The following is a 15,620-nucleotide window of genomic DNA, read 5'->3' on the forward strand; positions in this document are numbered from 1 at the left end:
CTGATTGTGCAAGTTCTCCTACTTAGAAAGATGAGAGAGGTCTGTAATTTTTTATCATAGGTACACTTCAACTATGAGAGACAAAATGAGAAAAAAAAATCCAGGAAATCACATTGTAGGATTTTTAAAGAATTTATTTGTAAATTATGGTGGAAAATAAGCATTTGGTCAATAACAAAAGTTTAACTCAATACTTTGTAACATAACCTTTGTTGGCAATGCCAGAGGTGAAACGTTTCCTGTAAGTCTTCACCAGGTTTGTACACACTGTAGCTGGTATTTTGGCCCATTCCTCCATGCAGATCTCCTCTAGAGCAGTCATGTTTTGGGGCTGTCGCTGGGCAACACGGACTCCACAAATTTTCTGTGGGGTTGAGGTCTGGAGACTGGCTAGGCCACTCCAGGACCTTGAAATGCTTTTTACGGAGCCACTCCTTCGTTGCCCGAGCGGTGTGTTTGGGATCATTGTCATGCTGGAAGACCCAGCCACGTTCCATCTTCAATGCTCTCACTGATGGAAGGAGGTTTTGGCTTAAAATCTCACGATACATGGCCCTGTTCATTCTTCCCTTAACACGGATCAGTCGTCCTGTCCCCTTTGCAGAAAAACAGCCCCAAAGCATGATGTTTCCACCCCCATGCTTCACAGTAGGTATGGTGTTCTTGGGTTTTTCTTCTTCCTCCAAACATGACGAGTTGAGTTTTTACCAAAAAGTTCCATTTTGGTTTCATCTGACCACATGATATTCTCCCAATCCTCTTCTGGATCATCCATATGCTCTCTGGCAAACATCAGATGGGCCTGGACATGTACTGGCTTAAGCAGGGGGACACGCCTGGCACTGCAGGATTTGAGTCCCTCTCAGCGTAGTGTGTTACTGATGGTAGCCTTTGTTACTTTGGTCCCAGCTCTCTGCAGGTCATTCATCAGGTCCCTCCATGTAGTTCTGGGATTTTTGCTCACCGTTCTTATGATCATTTTGACCCCACGGGATGAGATCTTGACCCCAAGGGAGATTATCAATGGTCTTGTATGTCTTCCATTTTCTTACAATTGTTCCCACAGTTGATTTATTCACACCAACCTGCTTGCCTATTGTAGATTCACTCTTCCCAGCCTGGTGCAGGTCTACAATTTTCTTCCTGGTGTCCTTCGACAGCTCTTTGGTCTTGGCCATGGTTGAGTTTGGAGTCTGACTGTTTGAGGCTGTGGACAGGTGTCTTTTATACAGATAACGAGGTCAAACAGGTGCCATTAATACAGGTAACGAGTGGAGGACAGAAGAGCTTCTTAAAGAATAAGTTACAGGTCTGTGAGAGCCAGAAATCTTGCTTGTTTGTTATTGACCTATTTTCCACCATAATTTACTAATAAATTCTTTAAAAATCCTACAATGTGATTTCCTGGATTTTTTTTTCTCATTTTGTCTCTCATAGTTGAAGTGTACCTATGATGAAAATTACAGACCTCTCTCATCTTTCTAAGTAGGAGAACCTGCACAATCAGTGGCTGACTAAATACTTTTTCACCCCACTGTATATACACTCAACAAACACTTTATTATATACACATTTCTGGCATGCACATTCATTGATTATTTTAGAAGCTACACCTTTCATACACACTGACTGTAGCCCACCTGTGGCTCTGTACACTTTGCCACCCAGTTGTACCACATTCACTATTAAAAAAGACTTGCAAAGAAGCCCCACTGACCAGATGTTATTTGGACAATGGACCATTTTTAGCACTTAAATTACACTAACATGGTAGTGTGGATTGTTCTGAGTGTATCAGGTGCTGAAGTGTTTTTTTTTTTTTTTTTTTGAATACTAGTTAAACTTGCTGGCCTCTGTGCTCAAGTGGCACATCAGTAAAACACGGTAGCACACCAGAGCAGACATCTCAAACGTATAAGTTCGTATATCAGCTTTAGTATCGGCAGGTCAGGCTACTATACGGACACTTCGACTTATCCGAAGGACAATTACGACCTCTGCTGCTGGTCGATGGCACCTGCACAGGGACAGGGGATAATGGAAATGCGTGACTCTTGACTCTTTGTGCATGATACAGATCTCATCTCTCTGTGCAGATGAAAAAAAGCAGTCAGCTATTGCACATGTATTTGAGGGGGCATGTGTTAGTCATGGCTCTCCTATGTCAGGAGTGGAGGTCTACAACAGGAGAGGAAGCGAAATGCGATTGGGTAATTGGGTATGACTAGATTGGGAGGGAAATTGGGGGAATATGTATAATAAAACTTGCTGGCCTCATCATAGAGAATATATACCCTGTTAGTATTTGTTGTAGGTGTACCAATAAAAAATAGAGATGTTATCTTTTTTCATGAACAATGTGCGTTCATCTTGCTCAGGTCTTTCATCAGTGGACACTTTCTGATCAAATGATGCTGTTGGCTTTATATTTTTAATTTGAACACTAATTTCCTCCCAGCATTGACAATAAGGTCTTTAAATATCTTTTATAGATAGGTTTAAAAAAGGTGACAAGATGTACAAACCAACAGATGGGCTACAAGTCAGTAACTGCATAATGTACGTACCAAACAAGTGTATTTAATAAAGTGTTCAGTGAGCACATTAAAGTGAGAACACTTTAAGCTAAACAGACAGGAACGGAAAGATGTTATCTATCAAAACCATTCACTTATACAATAAGTTGATACTATCTTACCTTCAATAGGAATGACAGATGGCTCTTTAATAGAAGGCGATATTGCCCGTTTGTCAACAGCCGCCACTTCAGCCAGACGTGAGAGGGCACTCGGTGGAGTGGAGGAGTGTTTAGGCCTCTTAGCCAGGCTGGTAAGGCCTGAAGAAGAAGGTAAAGCTGAAGTGTTCTCCCTCTTGCGATCTACAGGTAAACCCGAAGTTGCTGGTTTTAGCAAAGCTGGACTTGTTTTCGTCTCACTGGCCTGGCTTTTGGCCCCCAAAGCAATGAAGTCACCTGGAGGAGGGTGGCCTGAGAAAGAACAGAAAGAATTAATCCATAACTGACTAAAGCAATTTTCTCTCTAGATTAATTTTTTCTAAACAGCATACCTGATGTTTTGGCACCACTAGGGCGCCTGATGCTAGTCGCCTTCGGCCTATTCATGGCTCAATTTGTAGATCAACAACTGAGATCTGCTGGACAAATAAACAGTATGTCATACTACTAGTCAGTACAGTACTATGCAGTTGAAACAGAGGATCTAGTTTTAAAAAAAGACTGATATAATGTTATATGGCATTACACATGGACATAGGCACAGTGTTTAAGTATTGACATCCATAAAAAATGCACTGATGCACCTGATTTAAATAATAAGAATGTGTTGACAGATCATGTGCACAACCAAGTAGCCATGTCTAAACATACGGTTTGAACTTTACATAATGCATTTCTATGTCAATGTGGTTTTGTGAATGTGAAAGCTGGACAAAAAGAATATCGATGCCTTTGAACACTGGTACCTTGGACAGCAAAGAAAACAAACGAATGAATCCTCAACCAAATTAAACCTAAGCTCTTACTCAAAGTCTGGTAATCAAACTGTAGTTCTCTTATAACGAACACTTTATGAAAACTCAATTCATTAGAAAAGAGAATGATGCATGGAAAGTTGAAAATAAAAGAGGAAGAGGATGGCCAGCAAAAAACATGAACTAATATTATTTGTTTATTAGGATTTTAACGTCATGTTTTACACACTTGGTTACATTCATGACAGAAACGATAGTTAATCGTTACACAAAATTCATCAGCTCACAAGTTTTATGTCAAACAGAGTCATGGACAATTTTTGTATCTCCAATTAACCTGGACTGTGGGAGGAAACCAATGCAGACACGGGGAGAACATGCAAACTCCACACAGAAAGGACCTAATACAGGAGCTAATACAATCAGAGGAAGAATGAACAAGCCATTAAGCCTAAAGACCCAAACAGAAGACAGGGTGTTCTGGAGAAAAACTAATAACAGCACACAGTAATATTAATAATAATAATAATAATAATAATAATATTAACTAATTTAGCAGCCCCAAGCAAAAAGTGCAAATGAATTACACAATTTACACACTAAAGTATTCAACAAATACTTACAATTAAATAGGACTAATAGAAGGTGTACACGTATCCATGTTTTATTGAATGAAACAACTTATTATGTATTATTAACAATATAGAAAATTACCAGAGTGTTTTCAAATAAAGGGTCACTTAATTCACAATACTGGGAACTGAATGGTCGTTTAAATAAAATCTGAATTGATTGTACTTGCACATGGTGCAAATTGTTATAGTAAAAATAACCTGCTTGCAATTATATCTAATGAGTAAAGAACAGGTAAACGGAGTAGCTCACAAGTCTCTGACAGCAGTAGATGTAGCAGTAGAACTACCTAGTGATATAGGTGTATCCAGAATCATATACTCATCTACTAAATAGTATATAAAAGCAGTATGCGTTTATGTGTAACTCTATATAATAGAATACTACTGTAGTAAACAGTATGCTGTTTGAGACGGAGTCAATGTAGTGCAGCTAGCTAGCATAATCTAGCTTTAGCACAGTAAGTACGTCAACAAGCCAGCTGAATTACTTCAGAAGTATTTGTCCGAGTATATCAACCAATAATGATTTAATGTGTTTAATTTTGCAGGTGTTTGGTTTAATAACAATATTATTTTACAGAAGGACTTACTTTTGTTTCTCAGTGCCGCTGTTCCATGGTACAACGTTTTTCTTCTTGGTAAGACTTTAGCTGTGTGGCTAACAGCTCGCGACTACTGAAGCGCCGCCTCGCGTGCAGGGAGAACACCGGCACGCGAGGCAAATCCATACTCGACACTTCCAGTTTGTTAGCTGACCTGGTTAATTTATTTATTAGGATTTTAATGTCATGTTTTACACACTTTTGGTTACATTCATGACAGGAACGGTAGTTACAGTTCACAAGTTTAATGTCAAACAGTCATTGTTTTGTTTGTTTTGTTTTATTAGGATTTTAACGTCATGTTTAACACTTTGGTTACATTCATGACAGGAACGGTAGTTACTCATTACACAAGATTCATCAGTTCACAAGATTATATTAAACACAGTCATAGACAATTTTGTATCTCCAATTCACCTCAATTACATGTCTTTGGACTGTGGGAGGAAACCGGAGCGCCCGGAGAAAACCCACGCACACACGGGGAGAACATGCAGAAAGGACCTGGACCGCTCCGCCTGGGAATCGAACCCAGGACCTTCTTGCTACCCACCGAGGTTTTCACGTTTCAGACAAATAACAGTAATACACCATATATGACATGAACGCTACTATATGTTTATTGATTATTATTTGCCCCTGTTTATGAGTAACGTGAGGCATCCTTGGAGTGGCAGGATAGCTACGCCAACCCCCAATAGTCTCAAGCACCGCTTGCCACCTAACCTCCTGTTCCAGTGGCCCACCTAATAACACCAACACTGAGACACTCAGTTACATTGTTACTTGCCGTTATTTCCACAAGAGTGGTTTTCAGCAGCCTGGGAGTTCCAGGATAGCCACGCCCAATGCCCCTAGTCTCAGCGAGCTAGAGCTGTTGCCACAGCATTAATGCCCATGGTTATGTAAGGGATAGCCCAACAAGCTCATGCTTAGGTACCCACATGCTTTTGCCAATTTAGTGTATGTCATAATATACATGTTGTTCCTCTTTGAAGATTTAAAACACAATCATGAATTGACTTTTTGTCTGTTCATTGTGGATTTTCTGAGAATCTGATTGGTCAAAAATATACATATATTAATTTAAAGTGGTGTAGAAAGTTCTCTATGTCCATATAAATGAGGATAGTTTGATTGGACCTATTAAAAAGTCATTGGAATAAGGAACTTTGGCCAAGGTTGGTTTGATGCCAATAGTCAGTTAGAATCGGAATTAGGAGACCATGCAACAATTAATTATTTTATATTCAAAACAGATTATTTAACAATAAAGATACATAAAGTTATAAAAATAAAATCTATTTTAAATTGCATGTATATATTTAACCAAAAATTATTTTTGAATATTCATATTTCAATTCAAGTCAAATTTAATTATGTAGTGCTATATATACTACAAGGTAGAAACCTTGAGAAAAACCAAACTCAGCAGGGACCCATCCTTCTGGGTTGCCTATTAAGTTCATCTTCTTTTAGTTCAGTCTGTAGTAAAGTAAAGTTTAATAATGAGTTTTGGACATTGTGAGTGCAGTCATGGCAGATCCCCATTATATTCAGCAGGAGCTGCATTGTTGGTATAGCAGCCTCAAACTTGCATACTTCAGCCTCAGATGGGTTCAACCCAGAGCCACCTTGGGGTAAAAAAATTGAAGCTGTAGCTATATGAACAAAATAAAAAAATTCAACTAATAGCGGCATGACCCACCTCTCAATCATCAACGAACCTGAGTGATCGCACAGGAGAGGCAGAACGACAGCAATCCGACATCCCTTATCACCACAAATCTCTACATCCTTGAACCCCCACACTCTGCACCTTTATCTATAGTTGGGGTGGACAGTCCTAGACCTAGGGGTCAAAACCAGTCACAGCCAGAAGAGTCAACATATCGGGCCAACAACTGTGACAGAACATGAGCGCACCAGACAGCCCAGACTCCAGACCCCCAGGATTGGAGCCACACATCCTTGGTTTGGAAAGACTAATCAAAAGCCTGAGTAAAAAAAAAATATATATTAATGAATGGATTAAATAATTTCTGTTTTACTCAAGTACATTTACTCACTCAGTCAAAGAAAAACAACAGTTGCAGAAATCATTGAATTCTCATGGCATATACGTTCCAAACTTTTGACTTGAACTGTACCTACACACATATTCTAACCTGTAAATTATGGCATGTCAATGGTTAAGTTTCTCCCAGTATACAGAAACCCCATTTACACTTTACACATTAAACATTTTTATATGTGTAGAGCAACACTCTCTAACATTAAAGGTTAAGGGCTGCTTATCCAGCCTTAGTCAGCGGTCTCTCAATGGACGTGATTTACCTCATTCTGATTAAAACATGACATAAGAACATTAGGAGAAAGTACATTAGGTGGTTTTCTTCCCACAAAGTGCAGTCACTGAGCATCAGTAAAAATATTTATCTTCCAGTGAACAATGGACACAGAAAATGATGCACAGATTCCCAGACAAACAGCTTTTCATGAGCCTAAGGTTTGAGGGCGGCACTGTTTACGTAGTGGAGTGTTAAGGGAATTTGGTTCCTAAGAATCCCAACATTACAAAATGATGTCAGGCATGGAGACAGACATTACTCGAGCCTGTCAGACTAAAGAAAACAGAACTCTCACCCAGAAGAGAACACTCAGCACAGAGTGAGAACCTTCCTGAAAACAACATGTGCTTATGAACTGACATGTGTGGGCTGCAGACACACACAAAACATGGTTAGTCATGTTGTCACAATAAAAGAAGAAATACATATAAAAGAAAGTGTCACGTCACTTATTTAGTGCTATAAGTGCAGCAGTAATTACTCAAGAATGCATGATATTAAAAGCAAATGTGTCCCACTGTCCAGCAGTGTCCTAAAGACTAAGAAAAATAAAAAAAGGGCAATGCACAAAATGATTGCTTCACCATCTGTCTGCCTGTTCCACCCCAACTTGTTACATAAAGTGTTTTTCATATTAGACATATTTCGATGAGGTCAGTGGAATGCTTAGTCAAGGCTCCAGATTTAAAGTTGAAGTCACAAGGAAAGTCTATAAACCTGCATAAGGATCCTGCAAATAAGCTTATTCTACAAAACCACTAATAAATGGTTATGACTTACTCGTTTTGAGGTAAAATGTCCAAATCTCTCAAGTTAAAAGGCATAATTTTACAGCAAGTTACATTTTTTGTTTAATTTTTATTCATTCAGCTGTGTTGTTCAAACTTTGGATGTCATCAGTAGGTTAATTTACAACCCCAAATCACAAAAGGTTGGGACAGCATGGAAAATGCAAATAATAAAAAAACACAGAGTTTCTTACATTTACTTTGACTTTTATTTGATTGAAGACAGGATGAACCTGAGATATTTCATGTTTTATCTGCTCAACTTCATTTCAGGCCTGCAACACTTTCCAAAAAAAGTTGGGACAGTAAAGCATTTACCACTTTGTAATGTTGCCATTCCTTTTCACCACACTTAAAAGATATTTTGGCACCGAGGAGACCAAGTGATTTAGTGTTTCAGCTTTTATTTTGTCTAATTCTTCCTGCAAACACGTCTTAAGATGTGCAACAGTACAGGGTCATCGTTGTTGCATTCTCCACACATTCTCTATTGAGGACAGGTCAGGACTGCAGGCAGGCCAGTCCAGTACCCGTACCCTCTTCTTTCGCAGCCATGCCTTTGTAATGTGTGCAGCATGTGGTTTTGCATTGTCTTGTTGAAAAATGCATGGACGTCCCTGGAAAATATGATGTCTTGAAGGCAGCATATGTTGCTCTAAGATCTCAATGTACGTTTCTGCATTAATGCTGCCATCACCGAAGTGTAAATGACCTTTGCCAAGGGCACTGACACAGCCCCATACCATGACAGACCCTGGCTTCTGGACTTGTTGCTGATAACAGTCCGGATGGTCCTTTTCGAATTTGGTCCTGAGCACACGGCATGCAGATTTTCTAAAAAATGAATGCTGATTCATCTGACCACAATACACATTTTCACTGAGTAATGGTCCATCCCAGATGCCTCCGAGCCCAGAGAAGTCGACGCCGCTTCTGGATATGGTTAACATAAGGCTTCTTTTTTGTACAGTAAAGTTTTAAGTGGCATTTGTGCATGTAACTCTGTATTGTAGTGCTTGACAAAGGTTTGTCAAAGTAATCCCTCACCCATGTGGTTATATCAGCTATTGTTGAGTGGTGGTTCTTGATGCAGTGCCATCTAAGGGATCGAAGATCACAGGCGTTCAGCTTAAGCTTGCGCCCTTGGCCTTTATGCACTGAAATTCCTCTCGATTCCTTGAATCGTTTAATGTTAATATGCACTGTAGAGGGAGAAATATGCAAATTCCTTCCAATCTTTGTTTGAGGTACATTGTTTTAAAACATTTCAACAATTTTCTCACACATTTGTTGACAAACTGGAGATCCTCTGATCATCTTTGTTCATCAAAGACTCAGCCTTTCCTGGATGCTGCTTTTGTACCAGACCATGATTACAATCACCTGTTGACATCACCTGTTTGAAATCGCATCATTATTTCATTTTTTCACCTCATTACTAGCCCTAAATTGCCCCCGTCCCAACTTTTTTTGGAATGTGTTGCCTGAAATGCAGGAATGGAGGTATATTAACAAATGAAATGAAGTTGAGCAGATAAACCATGAAATATTTTGGGTTCAAACTGTCTGCAAGCAAATAAAAGTCAAAGTAAATGTAAAAAATCAATAAATTTTTATTGGATTTGCATTTTTCATACTGTCCCAACCTGTTTCTGATTTGGGGTTGTAGTATCTGAATTAAATAACACAGTTGTTTGGGCAGAGGTTGCTTTATAGAAATGGTTGGTACAGATGGTTCATGTTTTTAGCTTTCCTCATTTCTTTGCAATAGTAATGGTTTCCGATCACCCTGCAGCGAAAGCCACCCAGAATGCAAACATGATTACTCATCAGCTTACACAGCCAACTTGCACTCGACTTCATAATGTGCATGAAAGAAAACAGTTCACTGCTATGCAATTAGATCCATATGTCTCCTCCGAGAAAAATGCATGTGTGGTGAGTCACTCAGTGGCAGTGCTGTTCAACAGAAGAAAAGAATGAGCCAGCTATGCTGGCATGTTGCCTGTGGGCCTGGTGGATATGGCCCACACTTAGTCAGTTCCTTCTGAAGAAAATGATATGGCGAGGTAGTATTTATTTGTTATTCAGCTTAGATCAATCAGGAGACTCTTTGAAATATTCAGAAGATTGGGCAAACTGTGAAAGATTTATTTTATTTTATTTAATAAAAAGTAAATATGTTGTGTCATTTTGTAAATTGTGCATAGCTTTCTATGTACACTTTATAGCCAAATGTATGTGGGCTGCCACACCCATCTCTAACAGGTGTAAAAAATATTTTATTCATAATTAAGTATACAAATCACGTTGCGCCATCAACATGTAGCAACAGGTCTATAAAGACATGGTTTGACAAAACTTTAACCATAACCCCATACACAGCTGGATGAAGCTAGGCCTGCAAGCCAGTCCTCACGTTCAACTATAAAAATACCTGAAAAGATCTGTACAGATCTCAGAAAGCCTGTACCTACAAATCAGTAATGACAGTCACTCCAAGATCATCTGTACAAACTTTTGTCTGTAAGCATAATATACGTGGAAAAGTTGTATTTTACCAGTGTCAGAAAACTCTGACCCCAAACCTAAAATATCACTTTGGATGGATTTGGATGGTCAGTAATCCAAGACTCACTTTTGTAAATGTCTGTGAGATCTATACAGAGCTTACCAGTCATTCCTTAATGTAATGCTATCTGGAGGAAAGCTTTGTGGTCAGATAAAACAAAGATTAAGTTTAAGTTATTTGACAACATTTACCTTTACATTTACGACATTTAGCAGACGCTTTTATCCAAAGCGACTTACAGTACTGTGACATTGTATTGTCTAAGCAGTTGAGGGTTAAGGGCCTTGCTCAAGGGCCCAACAGTGGCAATCTGGCAGTGGTGGGGCTTCAACCAGCGACCTTTCAATTACTAGTCCAGTACCTTAACCGCTAGGCTACAAATGCATCTGACAAAAATAACAGAACTTTATTTGAAGGAGAAAGGTATGCCATTATACCCAACAATGTGGCTTCTAGTGTTAGTATTATGCTCTATGTCTGTTTTGATGCTAGTGAAAATTGTGGATTGCTAGTTATTGAATCTTGTATACACCTGGGTGTTCGAGCAGGACAGTGACACTAGACACAAGTCAGAGCTGCATGGTTTGGAATGGCTAAATCTGGCTAAAATTAAACTTTTCAGCTTGATTTTCCACAGTCCTGACCCTAACCCTATCATGTGTGAACTGTACTGAAAGTCAGGTCTTTGCCAAAACACCAACAAATTTGGTTAAACTCCAGCAAAACCGCTAGGTCAAGTGTTTAAAGATTAAACATACTTGTACCAGAAGCTTATTAGTGACCATCAAAAGTGACTGAACGAAATAAACTAAACTAAATGGCATATAACCAAAATGTATGCATTAATTAGTGAACACAGAAAGAGAACTATTGCAGAAATCTGAAATCTTGAGGCTGCTGTTATGTTGATTTGTCCTACATCGAAATGTCCTACTGTAGAGCAGATTTATAGATACAGTAAATATTTGTACGTTTTATTGGTTTATTCTTATTAAAACTAGACTACAGGCAGCACATCTCGATAGCTCTATATCTTATTATAAACTATAGGTAGCACATCTCGATAGATGTGTATTTTATCACCCAGGTTAATGATGCGAATCTTCGTACTGAATCGGGAATCACGAGTCCGAGGTCTCAATTAACCCGGATCCTATGAGTCCTCTGATTGGCTGCGGCAAAGTACACAAGGCAAGTGAGCAGACTCACCACAAACACTGTGGACTAATATTTTGGCTGAACCGACTTCACTGCAGTCCGTGAATCTAAGTTATAAGTAAAATATTCCAATGAACATGCGGTTAAACACACTGGTGTTCGTTATGTGGCTGATTTTTTTGCACATGCTATTATTATTATTATCAGTAGTAGTGGTATAGATTAGTAATGCTGTATATTTTCTTGCAAAACAACAACAAAATATAGTTATATTATTATTAAAATGCAAATGCTTACAGGCTACTTTAGGACTGTACCACTTAAGGAGTATCATAGCCCTTCTTCATGGTAATTTATTGATTTATTGTTTGTTTTGGTGCCACTGTGGCTGCCTGACTGGGTCAAGTTACCATGGCAATTTGTTGTTGAATATCCCCCTTGAACCCTTGATCCATTAATATACCCATCTGATTTGTAGGTAAGTCCACTCCCACCCCCCTTGTCCCTCTCCCCCATGATCAAGATTCCACTTAGAAAAAGTGTCAACTTGTCACTGACAAGAGAAGTGTGAAGTGCCAAGAGAATGAAGAGAGAAGGATTTATTTACAGAAGATGAGTGCACTGAAGACGAGTGAAATTTGGATGCATTTTCATGCAGTAAATCAATCGCAATCAAGATGTCAGTACAAGTGACTCAAGTGAACCGGATCACATAACTTGAGTCTATAAAATGAACCGAATTTACCACCACTAATAGGTAGCACATCTTGACAGATCTATATGTTATTGTAGCACTTAACGAGTCGACACAGATGTGCGCATGCTCGGTAGGACATCTCGATGGCTGGGATAAATCGACATACACCCCTGCACCACCGCGACACGAACTCTACACCTGTTTTAGAGGCATTTCGAACAGCAAACGTATCAGACAGATGGCGCTGTTGCTGGCTTTTTGTTTTATAAATAGTAGATAAGAACCCATGGGTTACAAAACTGTATTGTAGTACTTAGTTTAATGTGAAAATGTATGTGTTTGTTATTTGTTTACTTTACGGCTATCCTGACCATGTCGCGGGCAAATATGAAGGATTCTGACAAGTAGCATAGTTTAAAGTGATTCCTTACATTAGGGATTTTATTAAAATACTATGAAAGCTGGTTATTTTATTAGTATTTACTCCATGTCAGCATGTGAAGGGTGTGGATATGGTAAAGACAGAGGAGATGTATTTAGCTCGAGCTGACTGAAAGAATCCACCAGCTGCGTCTATTTCTGTCTCGCGGCGCTGGTTTCCCGCCTGGCTGACGTCAGCACGGAGTTATTTTCATGAATGGAGGGGGCGGTCACGCGGAGTCGGTGACGCGCGTGCTTGCGGAAGCTTACGGAGTGGAATGTGGATACATTGTTGTTGTTTTTGTGGCCGGAGCGTTTAGTTCAGAGTAACAGCGTTACGGACAGACAGCGGAACGCGCACCGCGCATCGCGCATCGCAACAAGTGTTAAAGAGCGGACGCACGAACCCAGGGTTTGTAGTGCGGGATATTCTGACAGGAAAGCTCTCTCTCTCACCAGGTAAGTTTAGTTCAAACTCTTTTAGATGAGATGTTTAAAATCCCTAGAGAAGTCGCGCATGTTCCCATGTCTGTTCAAGCGTCAAAACAACTTGTTATTGAAGATTCTGAATTATAGGTTTGATTTTGTATCCTAGTTTGCGACTTTTTACATGTAATGTGTTACTTTTTATTTATAAAAAGTTTGCAAAATATTTGTGCGTCAACGATTTACTGGACACGTGTGTGTAATAGTAAACAAGCCGTCATGTGCACTTTTACGCACACTAGTAACACAACTGGTTTGTACTGTACACTGATTATGGTATTAATAGCAGTTATCACAGTGCGCACGTTGTAGCCTATTTTAGCTGAATATCACTTTCTAATAATAGGGGAAGGTTACGCTCTGTGGAAACACGTGGTACTATGTACCTAAATGCAGGACAAAGGGCGCTACAGTCCCATGGCGCGAGAATCACAGGGGTATTTTAATGCAATACCTCATGCTCCAAGTGTGAACACAAATCTAATATATGATGTGATTCATTTGGTCCGATTAGTTTAGTTTACGCCCCAGACTTTTGCCAGCAGGCGGTTAGAGTTCAAGGATGAGGGCGACGTTACGTCACATGAGAGTCGTGGTGGGCGCGCTGCCCTCTTGGCCAGATTTAACATTTTTTACAACCACTTTCCAGCCACTAAAACACCCCCTACTTCTGTGGGCTTTTTATGACATTTACATTAGTCAGTTATTAATAGGTGAGTCATTTGATCAGTTTTGCAAATCAGCCTAGAGGTTAATAAAATAATACTTGAATGTAATAATGTATAATCAATAATACCTGTGATAAACTAGTCATCAATACAGTCCATAGGTCTACACGTAATCATATATGAGGCAGCACTGTGGCTCGGTGGGTAGCACTGTCGCCTCACAACAAGAAGGTCCTGGGTTCGAACCCCAGGTGGAGCGGTCCAGGTCCTTCCTGTATGGAGTTTGCACGTTCTCCCCGTGTCCGCGTGGGTTTCCTCCGGGTGCTCCGGTTTCCTCCAACAGTCCAAAGACATGCAAGCGAGGTGAACTGGTGATATAAAATTGTCCATGACTGTGTTTGATATAACCTTGTGAACTGATAAACCGTTCCAGTCATGAATGTAACCAAAGTGTGTAAAACATGACATTAAAATCCTAATAAGTAAATAAATAAAAAAATACTCTGATAAACTACTCAGTATTTTACATCCTATATATTCAATACAGTCCATTAGTCTACACTTAATAATATATGATAACAGGGCTGGGCGGTATGACCAAAAATTTGTATCACTGCATTTTTTAGGATTCTGACGGTTTTACTGTATATCATGGTATGGTTTTTTTTGTATGACTGGGACTTTTTATATGTCTGTGGCTTATTCTACTGTCATAAGTACATAGAATATAAACAGTTTTAATTTCACCATGTATATAATGAAGGTTTTGAGCATTAGAAACTTTGCTTGGCCCCACAAAATGACACAATAAATGATGGAATCAGTATGCGTTAAACAGTCGCAATAACTAAAATTTTTATTGTTAGGTTAATATTTAAGTATTGTACAATTACCCTTAGCTCTCCTTTAACAAATAAAACGGCGTTTGCAAACTCCAATGTACAACTTGACCACAGGTCTGTTGTAGAAAAGTGGACAACTTTATATATCTCCGCTTCCAGTTCGCTTATGACGTAAGACATACCTGGAATCCACTGTTTTAATTATTGCTCTGAAAGCTTCTTTCTCTACTGTCTATAGAGGAATCGTGTCCTTGCATATGTGGACTGTTACTGTGTTCATAATGTCATTGTTTCCAACAGTCGTACAGTATATAGTGTTATAGATAGATAGATAGATAGATAGATACTTTATTGATCCAGAAGGAAATTAGAGTCCCAGTAGCATTGTACATAAAATCAAATACACACTATAAAAAAATTACGACAATATAATTTTGAAAAAGTAGTCTGTTCTAAGCTGCCGACATGACTCATTTCTTTGGCAGGTTCATCTTTTATTTCTTTCTCCGGTGCATCTTTGGTCTTCCTCTCTTCATCCTCCATCTGTTTTTTTTTTTTTTTTTTTTTTTTTTTAACCGTATGAGTAATCAAAGACGGTATACCGAATGTACCGCCATACCACCCAGCACAGATAACAATGTTTTTTGAGAATTAGTTCAAAATTAAAATCTGAAATTTGTTATTCACAAAAGTATTCACATCCTTTGCTGTGGTACTCCAAATTGTGGTCATTATTTGCACTGCATTGTCAATATGCACTTTTGCCATCTTGATGAGGATTTCATCCAGGTACCTAAAAGCAGTCAGAGTACCGTCGGCTATCACATGGAGGTTTGTGCAACCTTCCAAGGATATGCCTTCACAGATCATCGCTGACTCACTGCCAAATTGGTCATGCTGGATAATGTTGCA

General features: G+C 39.1%; 2 protein-coding genes across 2 annotated transcripts in view; one reads left to right on the top strand and one right to left on the bottom strand.

Annotated features, from left to right (window-relative positions):
* ints1 (integrator complex subunit 1) overlaps window positions 1–4,800 on the bottom strand; it is a 32,077-nt gene extending 27,277 nt beyond the window's left edge. The window contains exons 1-3 of the mRNA XM_063012496.1: window positions 4,715–4,800; window positions 3,067–3,150; window positions 2,699–2,986 (exon numbers count right to left, since the gene is read on the bottom strand). Of these exons, the coding sequence (XP_062868566.1) occupies window positions 2,699–2,986; window positions 3,067–3,121 (343 nt within the window). The 5' untranslated portion in view covers window positions 3,122–3,150; window positions 4,715–4,800. The remainder of the gene's footprint in view (window positions 1–2,698; window positions 2,987–3,066; window positions 3,151–4,714) is intronic.
* Window positions 4,801–13,051: 8,251 nt separating this feature from the next.
* Window positions 13,052–15,620, top strand: part of mafk (v-maf avian musculoaponeurotic fibrosarcoma oncogene homolog K) — a 36,249-nt gene continuing 33,680 nt past the window's right edge. Inside the window, exon 1 of the mRNA XM_063012508.1 lies at window positions 13,052–13,171. The gene's annotated coding sequence lies outside the window, so the exon portion shown is untranslated. The remainder of the gene's footprint in view (window positions 13,172–15,620) is intronic.

This window comes from Trichomycterus rosablanca, chromosome 2 (assembly GCF_030014385.1).
Source record: "Trichomycterus rosablanca isolate fTriRos1 chromosome 2, fTriRos1.hap1, whole genome shotgun sequence".
Lineage (NCBI taxonomy): Eukaryota > Metazoa > Chordata > Actinopteri > Siluriformes > Trichomycteridae > Trichomycterus > Trichomycterus rosablanca.